General features: G+C 36.1%; 1 protein-coding gene across 32 annotated transcripts in view; it reads left to right on the top strand.

Moving 5' to 3' along the window:
- The window catches only part of DLG2 (discs large MAGUK scaffold protein 2), a 984,419-nt gene that overhangs the window by 643,651 nt on the left and 314,679 nt on the right, over positions 1-26,089 (top strand). For all 32 annotated transcript variants that reach the window (XM_068181606.1, XM_068181605.1, XM_068181599.1 and 29 more), the window contains one exon: positions 20,625-20,749. In XM_068181606.1, coding sequence (XP_068037707.1) covers positions 20,625-20,749 — 125 coding nt within the window. The remainder of the gene's footprint in view (positions 1-20,624; positions 20,750-26,089) is intronic.

The raw sequence follows: 26,089 nt of genomic DNA, 5'->3' as shown, positions 1-26,089 counted from the left end.
GCTCTGGATGCAGCTCAGGACATGGGTGGCTTTATGAGCTGCAGTTGCATATTGCTGGGACATGCTGAGCTTCTCGTGAGCCAACAGCCCCAAGTCCTTCTCCCCAGGGCTGCTCTCAATACCTCCTCCACCCAGCCTGCATGTTTGCTTGGGATTGTCCCAACCCACGTGCAGGACCTTGCACTCTGCCTTCTGTTGAACTACTGAACTTCATGAGGTTCCCACAGGCCCACCTCTCAAGCCTGTCCAGGTCCCTCTGGATGGCATCTCTCCAGTGGGTCAACTGCACCACAGAGCTTGGTGTGGTTGTCAAACTTTCTGAAGGTGCACTGGATCCCATGGATATCACAAAAAAATAATGTTGAACAGCACTGATCCCATTAGCACACCCTGAGCATATCCATATTGTTTGTGACTCTTACTACTTGTAATTAATGGTAAAAACTCTAATTAAAACAGTAAACAAGGTAGGTGCAACAACAAAATTGGGAACACTGAAACAGAAAAGACAACAAAACTCCCCATACAGATCAGCTTTACCTGAGGGCTATGGCACTGTTCATGGACATACAATGCTAAGCTCTCTCTTAATTAGAACAAGTTCAGGAGAAAAATGTAGTCAATAAGTTATGAAATAAAAGCCTTTCAGTAGCCAATTAGCAACTTTTGATCGTGCATATTTTATGAAATTCTGAAAACATGAGTAAACATGCAGCAGCAAGTGTATTAAATAATATGAAATTAATGATGGCTTCAGGGGCAGATGAGTTTGGCTGGCATTTAATCATATGTTTATTTTGTTATATAAACATATTGCAAGTCATTTTTTTACAGACAAGTTTTTATAGGTTTGATTATGTGCGTTCTCTCGTTTGCCAACTGTTTTCCTGAGTTACACCACTCTTTCTCTTGAGTAATGGTTCAAATGAAAAGGAGCTTCTGATTTAAGAAGTTGAAAAAGATAAGACCATATCTTTCTGTGCACTTATACTAGAGATCTCTAAGATGCTTTTGTAAAAAAGGGCTTTCCAAGGGGAATTTTTTCAGAAAACTTTATCTGTGATACCTCCTACAAAATATATTACATTAATTATATTTGCAATTTTGTTAGATCAGAAATACTTTTCCTGCTGATTTGACCTGAAAGCAACCTGCTTAGATAGTAGCATTTTTCCATGACCATAAATTTCAAATTTTATTAGTTGTAATTTTTGCTGAATCTTATCATGTTTTTTTTCCCAATATTAATTGTAGTCTAATGCCATCCTAGTATATTTAAAATATATATATTATTTATATTAATCTCTGCTTATTTTCTCATTATCATCAGCTGTCCTGTACACATTACAGCTTAAAACAAGTTATTTCAACCAGCAGTAAGAATACCATGCAGTTCTTTCTTTGTACTTCAGCTGCTTCCTAAGAATTGCTGAACTCTGTAGACAGATTTTTTTTCTTTTTCTTCTCACATCTAGGTATCAAATAGCAAGCAATTACTGCTTTCTCTCTCCCTCTTTCTTACACTGTCCTTCTCCCCCCAGTTTATTACATGTGATTTAAATGCTGATGTCGAGTTCCTCCTTTGGTGAAAGACATGGAAATAAAGGTATCAGCACAGGTTTTCAGGATTGCTCCAGTTTTTCTTTGGCAATATGCCCCTGCTGTCTAAGGATCAGCTTGGATAAGTGAAGATAGTATGATTCCTAGAGGAGGGTATTTCTTGCCTTGTCTCTTGTTATACCAAGTTGTCACTTTCTAGTGACTACCATGTTATAAATGTTAATGGTCATAGCAACACCCCTGAAGCCTCAACACAAAGTGGCTACTCTGAGGCTTAAATTTTTCTCAAAAAAAAACCACACTATGAGCCCTTCTAGCACTGAGAATTCCATTCTTCATCCTTTTCTCACAGCTTCCTGCCCTCTCATCAAGACGTGCTCTCCTCCTTACCTTCTGTCCACTCTCACCTTCTTACTTGCTTTATTCAGTTTCCCAAAGCCTTCCTCAGGCCTCTTAAAAGTTCATTTCTGTCTTCTTGTGTGCCTGTGCTCATAAATATCCTCTTCGTCCCTCTTTACCTTGTCTAATCAGTTCAGCCTTGTGCAGCATCTGATATTCACCATCTGACCAATTTTGGGAAAAAATCCTCTTTTCAGGAAAGAACAAGAATACTCTTTTGGGAAAATTTATGGACATGGTTTTAAGTGTATGTTTGTAAAAGGCCATCTAACCAGAAGATGTCCAAAGCATAAAGACTTACAGATATCTTCACTGAATATTTGTTAAACTTAAGACTCTGAAATTTAACTTATTTTCTTAGATTCAAGTTTACTTAGCAGCATCTGAAGTGCTGATTAACTAGACCAAATGTTAGGTTCCCTTAGATTTCTGTTAGATTAAATTATATAGGGAGCGCAGTTTCTTACATTATTTTGACAGTACAAGAAAGCCTGAATACATTAAAGTCAATATCAGACAAAATAAGAAACCCAAAATAGTGTAATTACAGGACTTGTAGAGAGTTGAGAAACAGAAATATAGTGATGAAATGCTGAAAAATGTTCAAGAAAGCAGAAAAGTATTTGGTTTGTTATTTTTTTAAAAGAAAATATTATGAAGAAATAAAGAATCATGAGGTCATTGAATTGAAAAAGGGAGAGAACAGAGGTTAAGCAAAGAGCGAGACTGAATGCAGTCAAGAAGTGTTGCAAGGAGATGTGGAACAAATTAATTTACTTTTTCGAAATGGTTTATACCTAGGTTTAATTTAGCAGTGGGCATTAGGACTGGGATTAGGATGGGATTGCATTAGGACTGAGTGGCTGCACTGCTGCTGGTGGCACACCAATGGGATATGAGCAATAGGTGGATCTTTTTAGGAGCTATTAATCATCCTGTTTTCACTTCAGTGCTGTGATGTGTACCTGGGCCAATGTGCCCCCACCAATGTCTTTTTAGTCAAGGTAGTCTTGTACCTCAGGTATCCCCTGCTATTCCTCATTTCTGCATCAGCACTTCTGTTGGCTTCTCCATCCTCTGCTGGAAAAAATGTAAAAATATCAAGAGATCTCACAACCTTGTTTTGAGCTATGAATGCAGAATGTGATCCAGTGTTTTTGATAGGAGAAACTTAGCTTAAAATGGGAAAAGTAGCAGTCCTGGGAGAAGAGGGCCAGAGAATGTGTTGATATATCCTACTTCATTAGCTTTCCTCAGCCAAGGAGAGTTCCTTGCAATGCCTCTGAAAGCTACTCTCCCTTCTGTTGAAGAGAAGCTGAGTAAAGGAGAAAGTGTCCAGAAAGATAAGCTCCCAGTGAACAGTTGTAGGTGCACAGGATGCATTCTGGTGTCAGTTGTGCCATCTGGAAGAAAGACTGCCTTGGACTTTTTTATAGTCACTATGAGTTTTCTAAACCTTAAGAGGAAAATCACCATTTTGTTTTCTTTAATTGGTCAAAAGAGTGCTTTGTGCTTCCAAAAGAGGATGAGATTTAACTGTAGGGTAACTGCAGCAATGCTAATGTAAAAAAGAACACCATGAAACAGCCATGAAAACATGTTTTAGTAGGTATCACTTGATGGACAAAGTACAAAACTAAAACCTGAAGTGCTAAATTACTTCTACAAGTCGTCAGATAAGATTTCTATAAAATCTCAGCTAGTGAAAAGGAGCTGAAGTAATTTGGAGTGAGATAGTATTTTACCTTCTAAATAAAATGAAAGAATCATCCTCTACAGAAAAAAAAAAAAGAAAAATATTAGAAAATCATTCTAGAATACGGGCAAGTGTTCTGAGCACAGATGTAGTAAGAGCAAGCTCAGATAAACTAATCTTCTGAATTTTGGTGTTAGAACAGTTTTTGGTGTTAGAACTGTTATGCAGGATTACTTGATTGATTACTTTGCTATAGAGGAAAAATGAAAATAGCTACAGGCATGATATGGAAGAATGGACTGATTAAGTCGACACAATAGTCTTTCTAATCACTGGCAGGGGTAAAAAAATTTTTGAGGCCTTATTAAGGAAAAGTAAACAGAGGTACAGACTTACTGTATACTACCAATACTTTACCAATGCCTGCTAACTAATCTTGAATTTCCTGCTGAGAGAGTAGGTAGGTCACCTACTCTATGTTATATTCAGTGTAGGAGCCTAATCCAGAATCTTTTTACCTATGGAAAATCAATAGTTATTTTTGACAGACGAAGTACATGTGGAGTACATAAGTACAGGATCCATTCCTGAGGATGGAATTCCTGTAAGCAGTTTCCCTGGAACATTTAGCCACATCTATGGAAGGTGTTCTGTCTCTGAAAGCACTGGGCTGCTGCTTATTGCAGTACAATATTCCCTGGCCCTGTTTTCCCTAAGAAAACAGGTATTCTCATGGCTTATAAATGGCTTCTTTAAGAAGTTGGCTTATTGAATCTTTGTTGAGCAAGGGAGAGGCTTTCTGGAAGTATAACATTAATGTGGAAACAGTACATCTCATTAGTTTAATTAATTTCTTAATTCTTGTCTATTTATTAGACAAGAAAATTTATTAGACAAGACACTTCAAAATAACTGAATTTAATTTTTTTATATTCGGCAAAGTTGGAAAATAGGGCTGTTCTTTTTATCTATTTGTAATGACTGAACTTCATATGAAATCTGGAGGAAATCTTATATGCCCACTGGGGTATCGTTCTTTGAGATAAAAAGGGTTTTATTAATCTTTCCATTTGTTCATATTCTTCCCTTTCAATTTTATTCTCCTAACAAAAAATAATCCCCCTTTCAGTACAGTACCTTGTTTGGAAGAGTTTACAGTGCAATTAAATGAAAGCCAGTGATCCTTTTTATATTATTTCATAAGATGACACAGTAAATTTGAGTTTGAAAAGTTTTATGAAATATAGTTATGGGATTCTTGAACAACAGATGGTGGATAAACACTCTACACTTTGAAATTTGGTATTCATAGCACTTGTTCTGTCAGAGCTGTGGGTTCATTCTCTGTGGATGACTCATGCAAAAATATGTATTCACAGATAATGCAGAATAAACTTAAGTTTTGATCTGAATTTTTTGTGCCTTCCAGACTGTGTATCTAAATGCTCCTAATGAAGCAGTCTGACTTGCTGCTCTGTGTATGCCATGCTACTTTGTTGAAAGGAAGATATTTTTGTTAATTGTTTTAATGATTTTCATCTGTGTGCTGGCATTTGAAAAAAAATTCCTCTTAATTAAGAATAATTGTGTGAAGCCAAAGTGACAGTGAGAAGATATTAATTTGTTCTTGTAAGTCAGTAAATTTTAAAAAGGCATTCCTCAGTGAAGTAAGTGGTTAGTCACATGCTTGCTCTGTTTCACCAAAGTGCTCTTTATTCATTATTGTAAAATTAGACTGGGAAATAATTTTTTAAAATAACTTAAAACAACTATTGCAGAAATATTTGAATTTAAATGAAACAAAGCTCTTGAAGCATCTTGTCTCAAAATGTGTACTGAGCACTTTGGGAGAACAGAGGGTGAATGATGATGCCAGACATACAACATGTTCTGTTCTCTCTGTGGTGTTAGCACATGTGATGGTGGTGTAGGCTCAAAGATGGGGCACGTTTAAAATTGGGCTTTTCAGAAAGGGTCAAGTCAATTTTTTTTTTTTTTACTTAAGTGCCCAAGCATTCTATTTGTCTGGGGTAATATTAATTTCCATGTAAAATGATATCTTTAAAATCTCAGTATCGTGTTGCAGCTTTTGGCACAGATTTAACAGCTGCTTGAGGCACAGGTTGGATCATTGTCTACTAGAGTCACATGCAACACTTTTAATTTGGTTTCAGAAGCTTCAGAAATTTCTCTGATATTATTCCAAATCCTTATACTGTTTTTTCATTTGTTTTTTCAATAGCATATCTTGAATTCTACAAAGAATTTCCTTGAAGCCGCTTGTTACATTAATTGTAATGCATATTGTGGCATACTGTTATTTTTGTAAATTAATTCAGTATTGAGTAACTATGTTTCTGTCTCGCTGAACTGAAGTATTAATTGGAATTAGAATTTACTCTCTCTGTTTAGCTACATAATTATAAAATAATTTCTTTTTGCTGGTTCTATATTTCTGTGGCTTAAAAGTGTAAAATCATTACATGCATTGAAATCTATTATCCCCTTTGTACTGATGCATATAATTGTAATAATTCAGAAGAGGTGAAGCCCATGATGTGTTTCTGAATCTTAAACAGGGGAAGGGGATAGGCTAGTACTTGCCCATCATTGTGCACCACTGTCCTTTTGTGCAAACACTATGTTTAGGAGAGAAAGTTTTAAACCTTATAAATCTCTATGGAAGTGACTGCAGGGGGTTATGGAAGTGAATGCTGGAGGGAAATATCTAGGGGAGATTCATATGGCTTAAGAGTCTGTAAATTGTTACAGCTGTATTGGCAAATGTCCCACCTAAATTTAAAAGGAATCAAGAAAAAAGTGTCAAGTTATATTTTACTTACACATACACACCTACTGTATTTCCAAATGTCTCAAAAAAATCTTTGCCAGATATAAAGCATTTTCTATTATTTAATTTAAATCCTGAGTGCATCCAGTGTGCACTGAAACATTTCAGATATTGTTAAAACAGTCACATTGCTTTACAGAGAAGGCTGAGGCAGCCATTGAAATGGATTGCTGCATGTGGAACTGCCATCCCCTCTTTCCTGTTCATGCATCCCACCACACCTGATTACCAAGAAAACAAATATAATTTTAAAGTTTTTCCCTCTTAAGTTCAGCATTTAACAGCCATTTCATCTGGCAGTTGAAAACCTGTTTGTTAACTCACTGATTGTTACTTTTGTTCAGAATCTAACCCCTTCTGATGGTGCCAGCTTTGGCATAAGACAAGCATATGCATAACTTAGAGATTTTGGTCATGTCTTAAATTACCACTGTGACAGTACATCCCACAGGCTTCCTCTTTCAAATTTACTGTTCAGTGGTGAGACTCTTTTGATTACATGTATCCCACAAGTTTCTCAATAAAAAATTCCATCTTTAACTTCTGCATGGATCTTTTTATCTGTTGGATGACTTTTTGGAGACAAGGAAAAGCCTTAATAGATACTAAAAAATAATTTGACATGATGCTTACATTTTTCTTTGACGGATTTCTACCCTTCATATATATTTGTTCAGAAGTAGCTTACATTGCAATGAAAATGTATAATTTATTTTCTAGCTGTAGAATTTTAATGACAAATCTTATTTCAGCTGGCAAAATTCATTCCCCCCTTTTGCTTTTTAAGGAGATTGCCATTATTAGCAGTAGATTTGTGCAAGTATACTTAGGCATGTAAAATAAAATTCTGACGCTGAACACAGTTTGTGGATTTTACAAAGTGTAATGACAATGTACTGTGGAAAAGGCATATGCATTAGTGTATGTTTAACTTTGGATTACATTGATGCATATCATGGGAATGGGGAGATACTTAATGTTTAAAATTACCCTGCTTGTGCTTTGAATAGGATCTTAAACAAACCTAAAACGAAAAAAAATTAATATGTGTTAATGAAAATAATACAGATTCCTGGTGTTATGTATTTTGGGACAATATCTATTATCTCTGTAGTGAATTTCCAGAAGGAATCTTGAGAAAAAACAAGCCAAGGTACTGGCAATGGCTTCTCCTAATTGTTTCTACCTTTGGCTGTATATAACAGATGGCATGGTAAAAGTCGGATGCAGAACATTCATCACCAACTTTTTTGAGGTATCTTATTTTTTTACCTCTACTTCACTCTGGCAGAATTTTTCTCTTTCACAAGTTTTCTTGGGGGAAATATGTCAAGTGGAAGGAAGAGCATTCACAATCATAAGAATTCTTATCCAGGGTGTGGGAAAATGGGATTGACATGCCTCCTCTGCCTGATCTGTAACAAGGATCTGTCTGTGATGAATGCCTCCTTTTGCTCAGGTGTGTCTTTCTCCTGTTGGACCTGTTCCACTTTGAATATAAAATTATATATTCATTAGATCAGAGGTAGTGTGCCTAGTGATTAAGGCACTCCTTTGAAATGTAAACCCCAGTGGTGCCTGTTCAGAGCAGTAGTTTGGTTCAGGTTTTGCAGAACAGATGAGTTCCTCATCACCGACCTGCTGGTTATTCTGATCTCATTCTCTCTCTTTCTTGCTTTTTAAAACACTTTCTTACCTCAATTTTCTCACTCATTTTAGAGCACAAATTGCATGCCAAGACTAAGAAACTATTAAATGAAGGTTGATTGCAACTCATAAATGTATGTGAAACATTTTGACTTGTGCCAATTTGCATGTTGATGAATTGCAATGCAGAAGTGTGTCTTTCTGTGCAGTATAAAGAGGGTATGTGGCATGCTTACCCTAATTGAAAATGTTCTACTGAACATGTTTTAACAGGCAGGTAAAATGGATTACACCTATTTTGTACAAAAAACCCACAATCATCCAAAAGAAGATAAGATTCTTTCCTCATTCTTGCAGCTCCATATATTCTGCTGATGTTAAAAATCAGGATTTAAGGGATGTTATTCCTCAGAGTTTTAGTATGCTAGTAATATTCAGTGCAGTGCTTCAAAACCCAGTACAATTCCTCAGCTCTGAAGGGGATAGAAGTCCCTCTCCTCTAGGAGGAGAACATGGGAATTAACAAATCTTGAAGTAGCAATAGTTACTATGCATGTTCATGAGTAAAACGAAAAGGGAAAGCTTCACTGCTAGGTAGGAGTACTTAGAAATGCTGAGTTAGTAATAATTTTCTTTTGAGCTGAAATTGCTTTCTTCTCTAGATTTTTCCAATTTTGTTGAAAAGTTAGCATGAGAGGCTATACTATCAGCTTATTTTCTTTGACAATTTTATGAGTAGAATTTCAAACCCATTTACATTGCTGAAGTATACTCACAGAGTCACATAATTCTTTTCATTTCCTGAAGAGTTATTTTTTTCCAGGTTTTAGTTTGCATTGTAAGTTTACTGTCTGGGTGATATATGGAATATGTTCTAGGAACACAGTAGAAGCTTGGCTTTCATGTTTTTTTCATGCTGCCAATAACAGGTATCTCAGCTTTATTTCTGATACTCCTATTTCTGTTACTCCTAAAATGAACCAATAACATGGGTCTTTAGTGACAAAAACAATACAGCTAGTGCTAAGAGAATCTTAGTGAATCTAAGAGAATCTTAGATCTGAATTGTTAGGAACTAAGATAAAAGACTGGATTTTCAAAAAGTGCTTATCTGTAGCCTGTCTGCTTCTTTTGAAATGGGTGGAATTTTTATCAAATAGGAATAGGTTTATTATTTTGAAAATTCTGCTCATCAAACTTGTTACTGTACTTGAATATGCTTATATGTGAGTGAGCCACATCTGTGTTTGACCCAGAGATGTCTCTGACTGGTCTTTCCATGGAGAGTCTGTGATCAAGTGAAAATGTCTTTGTTGACTTCTGCCTTTCTTTTTAAAAATGTGCATTGGTAATTTCTAGTCTAACTTCCCTTCTTCTGGTAGGAAGCTTGACTCGGCCTCTGTCTCTTTCCCAGCCTGCATTCCCACCACTTCCATAAAGGCAAAAGCGGCAACTGTACAGCTGGAGAGGAAATTACTTTCTTTTCCATGAAACACAGACCATTATTCTTTGCCAGGGAATCACTGACAAACACCTTTAAAATAATGTTACTAAACTCGAAAATTGCTATTACTTCATCCTGGGTATTTTTAATATGACTCAATATGATTCATTACCATGACACTTATAAGAAGTGGGACATGGGAACTTTAAAATTCCTTTGAATTTCCAAAAACAACAACAAAAATCTGATATTGTATGTTATTAGGTGACTGCTTTGGGGTATGGTAGTCTAGAACTGTTGTACAGCATTGTGTTCTGGTTTATGTATGTGCTTAGTGCTTTGAGAACACGACCAAAAATTTTACAATTGTGGATGTAAATAAAGGAACAGAGAATCTTATCTCAACTGATTTCTAGAAAGAAAGGAAAATATTGCCTCAGGAATGTTTTACCTGACTTTGGCAAACATATACCTGGTTAAAGATTCCTCTTCACTTCTTTCTTATGGAAGGACACCTATAGGCTTGATTTTTCTGATGTAAAGAATTATGCATTTCTCATTTGACAAAATTGGTTTGTTTAGTTCCAAAGAACTGTGTGAAAATTATACAAAGTGCAGTTTTAGCCATGAGTTTCATCTGATATTTATAGAGATCATGTCAAAAAAGTCTCTGCACCTGAGAATGTGCAGTTATAAATCTTGAAAAATGAATTTCTGTGGAGACATACATATATATATATATACACATATATATATATATCTTTATACACAAAACATTTCAGTATCATGTTATTGTTAAGATAAAATTAAGAAGGGAAGTTTTTAGTAACTGATCTATTCCTAGGCTGACAGCAGATTTTGAAACATGTTTTATATTTGTGACACCTGTGTTTCATAAAAGAAGAGAATAATTTGGTTTGGAAGGATTCTGTGGAAGGTCATCTTATCCAAGCTGTCTCTCAGAAACAGACAGTTTTGAAGCTGCTTTAGATTGCTCAAGGTCATAGTCAGTCAGGTTTACTAAGAATAAGGAAAAAAAATGGAAACTGAAATGAAATGTTACAACAAAATAGGGTCACCATAAAATTATGAAAATTGTATTTAGATGTGGGTCTGTGGAAGTGAATGAATTGCATTTTATTTATCCTTCTTTGTATTTCTTCTCAATAAAATCTATAATTGAGCATCATGGGAAATGACTGAAAGAGAAGTCTTGAGTGCTATTCAACATATGAATGTGTTCAAAAGCTTGCTTTAATTTATATTAAAAGAGAAGGTAATGCTAAGTTCAGCATGTTTAGCCACTGGAGTAGTGCAGTGTTGGAAAGGTAGGTGGTGCAACAGCAAGAATACTCAGTTATTTGCTTCTAGGATTTGTGCTTGAACTTCTAAGCCCTAGGGGCCTTTTAGTTCATTAATAGTTTACCTTTTTATTCTGGATTACATGCCCTGAAGATCATGATTTTGAATAAGGCAGCAAATGAGGAGTTTTACTCATGCATTTGCTTTGATGTGAGATTAAATATGAGTTGGAAGGAAAATATTATCAAAATCATATCAATGGATGTAAATATTTCAGAGTTTTAACCTTAATCATTAAGCATATATATATTCCAGTAAAGAAATATAACCCAAGAAATTGCTGAAATATGTTAAGATACTAAATAAAAACCACCAATCAAACTGCAAAAACAACTAAATACACTCATTTCACATCTGTGAATATGACGGTCAAATGGAAAAGAATAGCTTAGACAGTAACTTAGAATTTGGATTTATTCCAGCACTTGTGATACTTCAGGGGTCTCAAATTCCCTTAAGTGCTTTGCACAGCAATGCTGTAGTGATCATGCAATCTGTCAAAATATATTCATTTAGGCATGCAGCAGTTTTTCAACAGAAAGACTTAGAGCTACAAAGTGGTTTAACCAAGGAGTTTCCACATAATCTCAAGACATCCATTATGGTTTTCACAGTGCTGAATTGTTGCAGAAGGGGATGAGAGGTGTCATCATTAGAGAGGAACTGAAGTCAGCAGTAGGAGTTTTCTTCTTTCCTTTTAATTGCTGCCACTATGTGCTGAAACCCTGGTGGTTTCCATGGCTTCAGTAAAGTCAGTTTTCTGTTCCCTAAGTCCTTGTACAAGATGAGACTGTCTACTTCTGCCATAGAGTTACATTTAAACATTAATTTCCTCAGTCTTAATGTCCTCGGTTTTTGCAGATAATTACATTGTGAAAGTTTCAGTTATGATCCTGTCAAAGTTTGATAAGTAGCTTACTACTTGAAAAAGCTTTGCTCTTCTTTCAATTCTTTTTAATGTTTTACTTTATCTCCTGTTCTTCCCCACCCTCCTTATGTCAAGTTGCTATTATCACTTAGTTGAGCGCTTTTCTTTCCTTGGTCTGACTATTTCACTTTCTATTGTGTAGCCCTAGGAGCTCAGAAAGCTCTCAGGTCTGGCTGGTGAGAAGTCTACAGCTTGCCTGGAGTGACACCACATGACAAAGAAAGATAGATACATATTTCACTCCCCAGGACCAGCATTTCCCTGCTCCACTTTTGTGGTGAAAAAATTTGAATATTTTGTCTTCTCTCACACTACTTTTCAGATACTCATCAGACTGCTTTTTGTGACATTTGTTTGCTATCATTGTAGCAAACTAAAAGAGGACATATGTTGCCCCACTTCTCTATATGAGATAGAACAGACAAGGTCATATGGTCCCATAGTGCTGGAAAAGACAATTATTACAGATATCGCTGAAGTAGGACAAGAAACACATCGAAGAAAAAACCTAGGCATACATGTCTCTCACAGCTCAGAGGCTGTTAATATGAGCTTAATAGAGATAAAATAGTGAAAACCCAACCTGGAGAGAATTCACATGTATTCTTTTGCTTCAATCTGTGTAGAAGCAGAGGACACACTATCACTTTTTCATGAGTTTCTTCAGTTTGGAAGTGGTTTCATTCCTTGCCTAAATATGCTGTTTTATAGTGTTGTAGATTTCATGTATATTATGAAAAATAAAAACCCTTGGATCATTTTTTGAAATACATATTTTTTGAATACCATACTTGGTCTGTGCAGCATTGATAGAACAGTATCACTCTACAGCTATCAAGTCAGAGTAAGTATGCAAAGCAGTTGTAGTCGTGTATTGTGGTTTTGTGAAGCTGATAAGGGGCTTGAAAACAAATGGCATTGTGAGAGATGAAAATCTGTACCATATGGAACATGATATAACTGTGGAGTCTCAAAACACTGACTCTAGGGAGTGTGCCAGTGTACGTGGGAGAAGTGAGAATTTCATGAATTATGTTACTCTTGAGTAGATTTGAAAGTAAAAAAAGAGTTCAACAGTACTCTGTTAAATATGCAAATATTCTTGTTCTCTGAATGAGACATTAATGCAGCTTTGATGTTTAAGCTTTTGAAACTGGGGGTTTGGACAAAACACTGGAGAGGAGAAGTGCAATACAGTACAGCATGTGCAAATACCTGAAAACATCAGTGAAATGATTAAAGTCAAAAGACAGAACTGGGTGTGTCAGGATTAGTTTTATAGAGTGGGAGACAGCAAAAAAATCAGGCACTGTGTGGCAGAAAATGGTTTGGTTATTTAGTGTGTATCACTCTTTCTTCAGAACATAAAAACCAGTGCTAGTATAATTGCCAGCTTGTGAAAGAATTGCAGAGCAGAGTCCTGTCTTAAAGATCTTAATGCCTTGAGTAGGTGGGTTTAACAAACATTTTCAATCAAAATCCTGAATTGGATGGAAGTACATTGCATATTATAAAATCACCTCTTTGGTTCAGTGGGATGAAGCACTAATGTGTTAAGCTGTTGTTTGCAATGTGGCTGTGTGCTGTTGAACTGGTCATTGTTGAGTGACAGGTAACACCCCCACTATATACGTGATGTTAATCTAAGCATGGCTGAGTGAAAAGTAGAATTAAAAAACCTGTATAGGTTCACTGTCAGGTGAATAAAGGAGAGCTGTATTTTTTAGGTAAGAAGTACTTTGTGGAGAAAAATCTTACTGAACAAAGTCTGAAGATATACTCAGAACTTTACAGCAATCTCACATGATCATCCACTTTTGGCTTGGTATATCTAGAGGTATTTCCTCCTTATAAGCATCTTAGGTGCCAAACTAGCTAATCTTATCTGCTTTAATACAGGGAAAAAGAGAAAGTCTTTCACAGACTCTTTCAGAGCCACAGCAAATCCTGGTCTGCATCTAATCCTCCCATGCCAATTATAGATGGAGTTGTCAATCTTTTGTCTCATTTGTAGACTATGTTACTTTATTCGCTCTGCTTGCCCACAGCATTTTGTAATTTTTCTCCTGTCCCTTTCCAAAAATACTAATTCCACACAGTTTTCTAAGTTTCTCATTCTCAGTCTCATTCTCAGCTTTCACTTTCTCATGCTGTCAAGTACTTCTTGGAGAAACCTGGTCTTGTAGAACAAGAGTGAATGTGATTTTTTGGAAGGAGTTTCAGGGGTTTGTTTTTTTTTGTTTGTTTTTTGGTTTTTTTTGGTTTTTTTTTTTTTTTTTTGGTTGTTATTTTGTCTCATGGGAGAAGGTGTTGTCTTTTTCATCTGAAACAGAAGTATCATGAGACAAGAACCCAAAGCCAAATATGGTAACAACCTTAGCCAAGATTCAGATATTGCTGTTTTATAAAACAGCTTTTGTTATTAAAAAGTACTCTGTGAGAGGTTAATTTTGGACATAATAAAAATTTGCTGAGTAGTTCAGGCTAACTCTTTTGAATATCTGCAGAAAACAAGTATTGGTTTCATATTGTACTTTTTAAAAGAAAGCTATGACTTCACTTAAGCAGAAATGTGAAAGGTAAAAATTAGTACAAGATTAAAAAAACTTCCTAAAATGTATAAAAGCAAGTTTCAAATGAAAGTGTCTCACATTATGTTTCATAGTGCAAAGGGGTGTTTTTCCACCACCTAAAATAAACTCAACAGTAGTTTATGAATTAAAATTTCTTGCAGCAACATTTACTTAAAGGAACGTGCTGCATCAGAAGGCTTGAAAAGCAAAACGAAATAAATATATATATTCTATAATAAAAGAGCATAATTTCTAAATCAACACTATATCAGAAAAGTATGCCTTACACAATGAGAAAGCACCCTGACTACAGTAGCCAAAGCTGAAAAATTTAGCATTTTCATGCATGTATGTGAAATTAAGAAATTCTAATGAATGCCAAGCCTACACTGCCTTCACAAGATGTAGCTTATCTTTGTGTTTAAGTATTTTGAAATTTTGCATGAACAAGATAAAAACAACATTGCTTAGGCTAAGGAAAGGTTAGGATTTTCTGAACCGACAGATCATGAGTGCTCTTGAAAAGCTGAAGGATAATTCCCATTTTAAAATGCAACACATAACCTTTTAAGAAGTACCAGTAACAAAGTTGATAGGGTCTTTAACAATTGTAACAATGAAAGACAATAAAAAAATACAACATGTCTTTAGGAATCTAGGAATGGGTGAGCTATCATTCTGTGAGCGTTCTCTTGACTTAACTTGCTCTGACCAAACCTGCAAGTTTAGGCAGCAACTCATACTTTAAAGTCATCTGTAAAAGAAAAGTATTCCAGAAATTTGGCTCTAAATACCAGAGTAGAGGTAGGAAGTTTACAGTAAAAAAAAATCCCTTAAACCAGAGGGGGGAAAAAAACCAAAATTAAAAACCAAAATTAAAAGATCATTTAAGTAATAGAGTTTTTGGGATTATGTGTTATCACCTGAAATGGCTTTATAGAAACCATTTTGGGAAATACAATTACTCCGTCTTAGACTTTTTGCTGACTGATGGACTCTGAAACTCTGATGGCTTCCTGATATGCTGCAGTGTATCTGAGGCTGCAGCAATAGTTAAGTGAATTCTGTGAGGTTCAACTATTTTTTTTCTTACTTGGGTGCTAGAGGTTTTCAAAATCATGTCACTTCAGAAGATTTTGAGAAATTATTTTAGGTGCACTGAAGTAATTAACTCACTCAAAAAGCATCTATGTGAGTTCTGCTGTCACCTTATTGAATAGAATTTAAAAGAAATTAAAATGGAGAACAATTTCCGTGTGATTGTGATAAGCATGTTTAATATGGTAAAAGACAAATCACTTGTGTTGTCAAATACAATCCCTTTTTCAGGGAAGTACTCAGTCTGCTCTTGATATGCATTCCTCATGTTTTTCCATGATTTTGTTAAAGAGTGAATGACTTTACATCATTCTTAGTCAAACTCTCTTCTAAGGCAAATGCAGCCCTTGAGCAGGAAAAAAGAGACAAATAAGGACAAAATAATTTGTAGAATTGTAGTGAAGGCTATCAGCCATGGTGAACTGCAATATCATGGGAATATAACTTCAGTAGCTTTTGGTGTCAGCTAAACTCTGTTCCTACAGAAGAATGTGGAGCACTTCTGTCAACTGCTGACAAAATAAAAAGGCTGTCGCCTTGTGAAGTTACAGCCTGATATATGGCTACTGACAGAGGTGTGCAATGGGAGAACACAAGATGGAAGGCTAAGCAAGAAGAAGAATAGGTCTCAAGGCCTTCTGGCTACCCAAAACCAGTACCTGCTGGGAGTTCTTATTTATTTTTGTGATCCTTATTTGTAAGTATAACAGTCTTGAGGGAAGAGATTCAAACTGGCCACAATTTACAAGTTTTATTTTCTTTCCCTGGCATGTGAATAATCTGTCATCTTATTCTGTCCCCAAGTGCTGTGTTTCGGTGCTGGGAGAAGGTGTAACACCATCATCTGCAGTCATGCTGTGTGGCTGTCAGAGGTTGTCTGCCACCCCAGGGCCAGAAGAAATACAGCCAGGCCTCTTCTCTGCCCAGGCTGAGCTATAAAGAATTCAGATGGTCCTTGTGGCATGCAAAGCCCTATTTGAGAAAGTCATAAAGGAGGCAGGCAGGTGTAATAAACCCCAAAACGAAGTGCTGACCTTCCCTTCACAGGAGATCAGGAAGGCGGCCTCAGGGGCTGGGCTGGGAGAAATTGTTTTGATGTGGTAGTTTGACCTAATTTTCTGTGTTTGAAAAGTAAAGCTGATCCAAGAGACAAATTTGAGCTTGGTGGTAAGTCCCTGAGAAGCAAGAGATATCCAGCATGAATAGGAGGAATCTCAGGCAATTTTTTGTTTAAACCAAACTGGGCATGTTGTGCTGTGCTAAGCCTTTTGTCAGTCTGTGTGCATGATTGGAGCCTTGCAACAAAAGGTGGGGAAGGTAGTAAGAAACAAAACTAACAATTAAAAAGTACATTCACCCATCTACTGCTGTACAATTTTATGCCAATCTTCCTCGTACAGTCAGTAACTAATTATATGAGGTTTTTATAGGAGTAGAAATTGAGAGCTTGGACAAAGAGATGGAAAGATTTAGGTCAAGTGATAACTTAGCAAATAAGAATTGAATACCAAATAATTTGGTTATGAACCCTTACATAGAATAATAGAATTATGTGTGTGTGTGTATATATTTTTTTTCACATGCTAATAATAATGTTTGAGCAATACCATTAAAAGTTTATGATATTGAGGTTCATTCAAACTTCAACAAGTTGTTGAAGTGTTGGGATTTTTGCATAGATTTCTTCTACTGAAGGATCCTGAAATAAAACAGGCAAGCTTATTAAGGCCAAAATATGAATCTCAATTAAGAAGTATCAGTGGAGTATTCCAAAAGAGGAAGACTTTTTCTCCTCTGTATCAGCTGCTATTAGTTCTCATTAAGTATTTATCTGCATTGTCACCAGGCCTCTGAGCTAATTTTTAACTTGCTTTGTAAGCATCCAAGGGATGTAAGGCTTGGAGTAGAAAGAGTACAGTGAATTAACTTGACAGATATTTATGGGGAACCACTCCCATACATGAATCAGCATGAGAGAAGGCATGAATGTTCCACCTTGGAAAATGCTGTGGCTAAGTGATGGTTCAGTTGTTTTGGGCTGCAGGATGGCATTTTCATTGGTTCACATGAAATGGGAGGGAGACAGGTACTCCCAGAAAAGCTGTGAAGATAATTAACACACACTTTTTTTTCTGGAATGGGGACAAAGGAGGTGCGAAAACTAAAGGGTGGGGAACAAAGCCTTGTGGAAATGTTCAGGAAGTATTGGAGTAGTAAACAGTACTTAGTGGAACTTGGAATTGTAGCTTGACAAGGACAATGAGATTTTAATACAGCAGGAATATGCTGGTGAACCTGCATAGTAAATGCGGGGCATGGAGAGAAGCACAAGGAGAGATCTGCACATCAGTATTGTTGCTCAGAATTGAAATGCAGTAGCTTTTAACCAGAATGTTCCTATTGCATTATTTTTCAAACCAAGACTCTCAAAAAGCCATGAGTGATTGTAGCTATGCTTTTAGCCCTGTTGGCTTTGATCTGAGGTACAAAGATGATTTTTCCATGTAGGCAAGTCAGACCCTTCATAAACCATAGTGGGGAAAAAAGTGTAATTGCTCTTAACTTTTGTGGTGAGTTTCTGGTGCAGTAAAGCCTTGCAGGGATGTACCTATTTGTCAAGGCAGCTTGTGCCTGACAGCTTGTAGATCCTGTTGATCAAGTCAAGGACTGCAGCCAGAATAATTGCTTGAAATTTTCTGGATACAGAAGTGCCAGTGAGGAGTGCTACCCTGTGCTTTTAAAAGGTTGCTCCTAAGGGGCAGAATCAGAACAGTCTTGCAGTATAACAGATGCACATTTATGAATAAATGTCAAGGATAGCACTAATTCTCCTGAGAAGTGTGCAGCAGTGTTACCACATCACTGCTTACAGCCAGCATTGCTGTAGCATTTTTTAGCTCTAAAATGTTAATGGAAAAAAATACAGTAGGAGGAAAAGATTGCAGAAATTATTTCCTCATAAAATATCAAATGCATTTTATGTGATGAACTGTAACAACTAATCACACCTTACATAACAGACAAGCTTTGATAGTTTTTTAAAGCTCTTCAGATATATTTTTTTTAAATTATGGTGTAGCTGTTTGTGACTTATGCTAATATTTATGCCCAGATTTTTCCTTGTTACCCTCCTCTTTGCCTTTTCCTATCAAAACTAGATTTTAGGGATTTGAAAATCTGTTTCTTTTCAGAAATACAGATTACTGCATATTTTTAAATCTCTTTGGAGGTAATAATAAACACAACAATTTTATTTTTAGATATTTGTTGGGTTTTTTTGAATTGCAAATCAAGTATTACTCAAAATTTTTAGGAATTTGACCTTGGTTTTACTAATGTTTAGGGATTTTATTTCAGGGTTCCTGAAGTATGTATAAGTACATACTTTTTCTTTCTTTCATCTTTGACAACTTAATTAATAATATGACACATAGAAAGGATTTCAGGAAAACACTCCTAAACTATTTAGAGAGTGCATGTTACTGTAAAATGTGCTGTATAATTAGGTATGTGTTAAAATATTGGGAGAACAACCTGAATCTGAGATGATCCTAATGATGAAAGGGAGATTAAATCAAAGATTTATGATGCTGGCCTGGAGGTGTTTGCTAACTACAGAAAATATATACAGACTGTTTCAGTACTACAATGATTTCCATATTATAGCTGACTGAGAAGCATTGCAATATGTGCAGTCCTAAATCCATTTCCTTGGATTATAAATTAGTTCACAATTATATGCTGATAGCAGAGCTGCACATTGTGTGTTCATCTCTTGGGTAATGAGAACTGCATCTTCTGTGAATGCAGAATACTGATAATAGCATTCAGAATCTGACATGCTGCAGGCAGGCAACACGCAGGCTTTCACACACAAAATGCATCACACTGAATGCATTGAAGTACAGTTGAGAAATGCAGAAGTGACATTTGATGTAAATGATTTAGAAAAAAAAATGTATAGAGGTGCCATTTTTTATTAATAACTTTTCTCACTAGAACAGAACTAGATACGTTGCCATAAGCAGCAGTAAAAGAAATAAACTCCCAATAGTCTGAGAAGCTAATGAAAGAAAAGTATTTTAATGCCCTAAATATACCTCATTTGCAGTCCGTATTCTGCAATACGTATGTAGTTATATCACTGTGATAGGTCTGAATACCTAACTGACAATACTTTTGGCTGAGTGGCCCTTAAAGAAGCACGTATTGCATTGAATTTTATGACACTCCCTATGCATCACGGGTTCTTAAACCTGCATCTACCTTTCTATAAATAAGAATTCCTTGGGAAAAAATTTAATTCACACAGGAAAAAAAAAACAAAACATGTACTTAAGGTTGACTTACATAGAAAAGCATGACCAATATAGACTTCCAAAAAAGAATTAGAATCGTGGTTTTGAAACGTGTGTGAAAAAGTGACTTAATTTGCAAGAGTATGTATGTGTGTACATATCTATTTATCTTTCATTATATTCTCGAAAATAGTAGAAACAATAAGTGAGGTTATAGAGTGTCTTATAATGTCTTTCAAACATTTTGTCCTATCAGATCAGTGGGATGAAAGAAGTACTCTTGTTTTGTGGATTTTTTTTTTGTTTGTTTTTGAAGCATATCAGTCTTCAACAGAAACAAGTATAGTAAAATACTTCAGAGTTAGATGTTTTTCACTGTTTCTGTTTATAAATGACAGTCATTTTGAAAGTCTTTTTTCAAAGCTCTGAAATGTTTTTAGCCTCTAGCTCTCATTGACTTGGATGAATTAATATCAGAGTTCAGATGCTAATTTATGTGACTGCTTTTGAAAACAAATTTAGGTCAAATCCTGTTTCTGTAGGAGTATCCATTAACTCTGTCATTAACTCCAGGAAATCTTTCTGTTCACAGCCTCTGTTCTTTAACTGACAATTAATTTTTTCAGACTGAGTCACCTGCCTTCAAGTATGGAGTTGCCAAATAGTGTGATTTCTTTAAGAAGCAATGTTCCTTTTTCATGCAGTGCAAATGAATTCTGTAGAAATTTAGCATCTAAGTGATGGCTTTACTTTGTGTTATTTTTCCAGGGAAATTCTGGCCTGGGATTCAGTATTGCTGGAGGAACAGATAACCCACACATTGGAGATGATCCTGGCATATTCATTACTAAGATTATACCAGGAGGAGCTGCAGCAGAGGATGGAAGACTCAGGTAAAAACAAACTTATTACGTGTGTTTGGAAACAAAATGTGTAATTATTATAATTTTTCTCTGAGAGCCACATGCCAACTGGATTTTTCATGGGGTGAGGGGAAGCAAATGACATGACTGGAGTCTCCTTTCTGCTAAAATAGCTGATTGAAGGCGCTTAGAGCAACTGAATAAAGGTAGTTTAATCCTGTATAATAGAGGGCATTCGATGGTGCCGTCTCCTTTTCAGTACCAGGTATTTACTTTAGTGCAAAAGGTAAGATGGAGGCAGCAGGAGGAAACCTGAATATCAGCATGCAAGTCTTCTCTGCCTGGCCTTTGTGTGTTCATGGCTCAAGAACTACATGTTGGTCTTATACATTAGGCTATCAAGACTTCCCAAACTACAAAGCCATTGCTAAATAATCATAACTATTTGTAGATGCTTCCTGCTATTTGGCTGCAGCAGTGAGATGTGTTTACTGCTGTTTCCAAACATTATTTTGTTCCATGGGGATGTGATGGCTGTGCTGTATGTTCCGAGTCATCTCCAGAGTGGTCTGTTGTTTTAGATTCTGAAACAAGCATACAGATCACTTGATGAGGTTCTCAAATACATGGCAGCATCTCCCTTAAATAAGAGGAACCACAGATGTGCTTGTGCTTGTCTTTCCTTATGGACTGAATGCAGAAAGGCTTCCATCTATCACAAAGGCTGCCACCTTACTGTTGGTTGTGCAGCCTGCTAATGCTCCAAAAAAGCCAATTTAACTGGAAAAACTTGGGATAAAATGTTGATGCGTTCATGGTCTCAGCACTGAAAATTCACTCTGAGAGCCTTTGCTAAAAACAGATGGTCTAAAATTCATAAAATGTACCAGATGGTAGCAATATTTTTCCTGAAGCCTTTTCCTTTAATTCAAAGCTAAAAGTAAGGAGAATTGGCCAGTTTAAAGAGCAAGTTTGGGATATTTCTTATGCTACAGTAATAATTTGATTTTGGAAATGATATTTTTTTTTACTATGACAGTGATGAGGAGTCATGGTGGTTGGCAGTGCCTGAAGAATTTAGTTTTAACTAGGATTGCAGGTAAAAGGAATGGGACTAATATCATGTAACTTTATGACTAAAATGCAGCTATCTATCCCTAAGCTAGTCTCAAGAAAAACCTAAGCATTTCTAGGTTGTGATTAATCTCATCCTAAAGTCAATGCCTAAAATAGAACAGAAGAATAAAACAGCCTATATTTTCATTAGTGGCTCAAATGAAAAGGAGTTTCTTTGCCTAGTCCAGCTGTATTGATCTGTGCTGTAAATTTCTGCATTGGGCCAGATGAGCTTCATGGAAAACACAGCATGAAGAAACAGCAGTGTTTGGAAATCATGCTATAGAATTAGACATGATGAACAACATAAAGGGGTCTCAAACCTGAAACTGCCTTTCTACTAAAAAGAAAATTCCTTGCAAAAAAAAAGTGGTATCTTTTTAGTAGAATTTTTAATTACATATGAAAACTTTTTTCATTTAAGCTATTAAGAGACAGAAGCAATTGCACTATTCTGCTATCTTTGTAAAAAATTGTATTAAATAACTACTGTAGATTTAACTCATGATTACATCTGTGTTGTAAACATCTCGAAAAGACCCATTCTAAACCCACAAAAATTAGCATATTAAGGCAATTCATTAATCGTTTTTAAGATTAGATGTGGCAAAATTTGTGTTTTGTAATAAAAGCTTAGCAGTACAAGTATAATTATGTTATTATTAAGAATTATATAATGTTTTAAGCATATATTTGGTATGGTCATTCTTCCTACTCTCATATTTTAAAAAGATTCCTCCTTTCCTTGTTTTATCTGGCAAATGGGTTTCACTTTGCTGCAAAGTCACAATTCTGTCACTTTTTAGGAACACCTGAAAATGTAGTTATCAGTGGTCATTACTGATATGCCACTGAAGGGCCATATCCTGGGGCAGTCTTCACTGACTTACGCTATAATTAATTCTTCATAACAGAGAGTTTATCAGCTAGGGCCACTCTGTAGGAACAAAAGCTTAAAAACATGCAGTAACAACTACTAAGGGTAGTGATAACATAGGTTTCTTAGCATAAGCCCAATTTTTAATTACCTAAGAATGGGAGATTAGTGTTTATGGACTGAAAAAATATATACTTTTTTTGTCTGTTTTTCTTTCGCACTCTGCCTGCAGGTACTCTACATTATATAGCAGTGTGGGCTGTCTGAACTGGCTTCTATATCTGCTGTCTGGTTTTAATCATAAAAGTTTGTAAAATCACTTCCACTGCATTTTACATGACGTCCCTTTGATCTAACTTAGCTGAGTGAAGTTCTTCAAACAGCAAGAGTATGAAAGCAACTTGAAAGAAATTGACTTCATGCTCCAGACCCTTGGGAATATTTTACATGAATGCATGGGTTGACAGGGGAGGAGTAGGTCAACTGAAGTTTCACATAAGTCCAACTAGAGCTAATGCAGCCTACTGCACCTGGGAAGGCATAACTCTCCAGTGGTAGATGTATAGTTATCAGTACATAAATATCAGGTATAAACACTTGATGGGCGGGAGTGAAGATAAAGAAGCTTTTATCAGTACTGTCCAGCGACAGGGCAAGAAGCAATGGAAAACACGCACATGAAATTTCATCTTATCATCAGGAAAGGTATGGGATTTTTACCACACTTTTTTAATGGCTTTTTATGGTAAGGGTTACTGGACACAAGTAACTCAGAGCAGTTGTGGGATGTCCATCCTTAGAGATATTTAAAACCTGAGTAAACGTGTTTCTGGACAACCTGAAGCAAGTAAACTTGCTTCAGCAGAGAGGGTTTGACAATGGGCTCTCAAGAGGTGCTTTCCAACTTACATGACACTGTGATTCTTTAATTTGGCCCAAGCCAGCAGTGTGCCCTGGCAGCACTGAAGACCAGCACTGAGGTGAGCAGAGATGCACAAAGAAAGGATTGGAAGCAGCAGTCACATGTAGCAATAAGGAAAATTCCAGTTGTGTCTGAGGACAAAAAAGATGTCTTTAATGTAACTGGTGATTCCATGAGATTATGGAATCTCTCTTCTCCAAGAGATTCAAAATTCATCTGGATGAAGTCCTAAGATATATGATTGAACTTTCACATTGGTCCTGCTTTGGGCAGGAGATTGGACTAAATGACCTCCAAAGATCCTTTCCAGGCTGAATTGTTCTCCGAATCTGCAGATTAGTGTTGTGAATAAAACCTGAGTGTCAGACTGAAACTAAGGTGATTAAATTCCTGGGATTTTCCTTTAGTGGAGAGCAATATTTTTATTGACAGTAGGTATAATGTATAGTGCAGGTTTGTATCACTTCATGACCCATATCTCTGCTTAAAAAATAACAATAATTATCAATCACTTTAGACTTCACTCATCTTAATAAAAAATTCCCTTTTTTGAGAGACCCCCTGAACTTTCAAAATCAGAGATGCACGGAGCCACAGGACATCTCAAGTTGGAAGGGACCCATAAGGATAATTGAGTCCAACTCCTGGCTTATTTCAGGACTACTACTAAAACTAAACCATGTAACTGAGAGCATTGTCCAGGTGCTCCTTGAGCTCTGTCAGGTGTGCCACAGCCAGTTCACTGGGAAGACTCTTCCAGGGACGGACCACGCTCTGAGTGGAGAAGCTTTTCCTCATGTCTAGTCTGAATTTCCCCAGAGCAGCTTTGTTTCTTTTCCTCATGTCCTATTGCTGGTCACCAGAGAGAAATGATCAGCACCCCCTCCAGTGCTCTCCTCAAGGAAGTACTAATGGATATGTTTACGTACTACTCTCCCTGAAATGCCCTGATGTGTAGAACTAGTGTAAGAACCATCACACTGAACAACTCAGATTTTAGAAGACATTTAGGTCAGTACGCTAACTCCTCATCTGGCAAAATAAAGCTGTGGAGCTTATAGTATAAGTTCACATACAGCAAATAATATAAAATATATAATTTGATAGAATTTTAAGAACAATTTTTGATTTAATTGTTTAGTTAAATGGGATAATAACCTTGGAACTAAATGAAGATTATTTTTTCTTGGAATGCTTCATGCCATGTTTCTCTGAAGATTTGTGTTTCAAGTCAGGGATAGACAGAGAATATAAACCCTCTGAAGGTAGCAGTCACTCCCACTGAGTTGAAGAAGAATTTCTCTCAACAGTTTGATCTTTTGAGACTTTTGATGCATAAAAACTTCTGCTTCTCTCTCATTAATGTTGGTTGTCCATGGGCAAACATCTACTTTTTAATAAAGAAGCTCGGAATTTGGACTTCTTTTCTTCTCTGGAAGAAAGAGAATTCCAGTACTTATGGCTCCCTGCCTGTTTTTGTGTTATTTACATTTGTGTCAGAGAAAAAAAAAAAAAAAAAGCAGTGTTTGTTTCACACTTTGCCTACATAAAGCAAAGAACTTCAGTATAATATTCAGTAGTTGCTTCTTTTGGTTTATCAATCATAAGTGAACCTCTGGCTTCTAAAAGGCAACACATATAAAACCATTCATCATTCTGTGAGAACAAGAGTGATCAGCTTATGGAACTAGAAGCAGAGTTTGGTGGCAGAACTTAATTGGGGGAAGAAAACGACTGAAAAAATGATGCAAAGCTTTCAATTATGATCAAGTTTAAAAGAGCACAGACTCACAAAATATTAATACATTTTTAGCAATCATAAATCAAAACTATTTTGAGTCAAGAATCACTCATGCTGATTATAATTTCTCGCAGTCCAAATTTGATTTTATGGTAGAGATACCTTTCTCAAAAAGCTTTCTCGCTCTACAGGAATGAGAGGCTCATATGAGTTGCTTAAGTATTGCTATCAAAAATACACTTATTGAAAAGATAAATTTGAAAATGAGAGTTTTAAAAGGTCTTAGGATCTAAAAAAAGTAAATAAAACAATTTTGTATAGAACAAGAATTCAAATCTTACGTGTTATACCAATTACTTAGTCACAGTAATCTCACCAAACCTCTGATACTAAAAGCAGTTATTGCATATGTGATGAAATATGAATTAGTTGATTCACAGGACTGTGAGATAGATTTGAACACTCCTGAGCTGGACTTTCAAGGGTTAATGTTGTACCAGAAGTTATTTTTGTATTTAAGCCTCAAATACAGCCTTTAAGCTGTACTCGAGAGGAAAGAGGGTCGATACGAGGGCTGAGTCCAAGGGAAGAAATTGGTTGTGCCTAGGAGGATGCACATTGCCCTGGTTAGATGCCCAGACCTGAGGCTTTTTCATTCATTCTTTCTTCTAGGAAATGGATTTCCAGTCTCTTCCCATTTGTGAACCTATCAAT

The sequence above is a fragment of the Anomalospiza imberbis genome, chromosome 2 (assembly GCF_031753505.1).
Source record: "Anomalospiza imberbis isolate Cuckoo-Finch-1a 21T00152 chromosome 2, ASM3175350v1, whole genome shotgun sequence".
Classification (NCBI taxonomy): domain Eukaryota; kingdom Metazoa; phylum Chordata; class Aves; order Passeriformes; family Viduidae; genus Anomalospiza; species Anomalospiza imberbis.
Note: the sequence above shows the minus strand (reverse complement) of the source record. Positions and strands in the feature narration are given on the sequence as shown.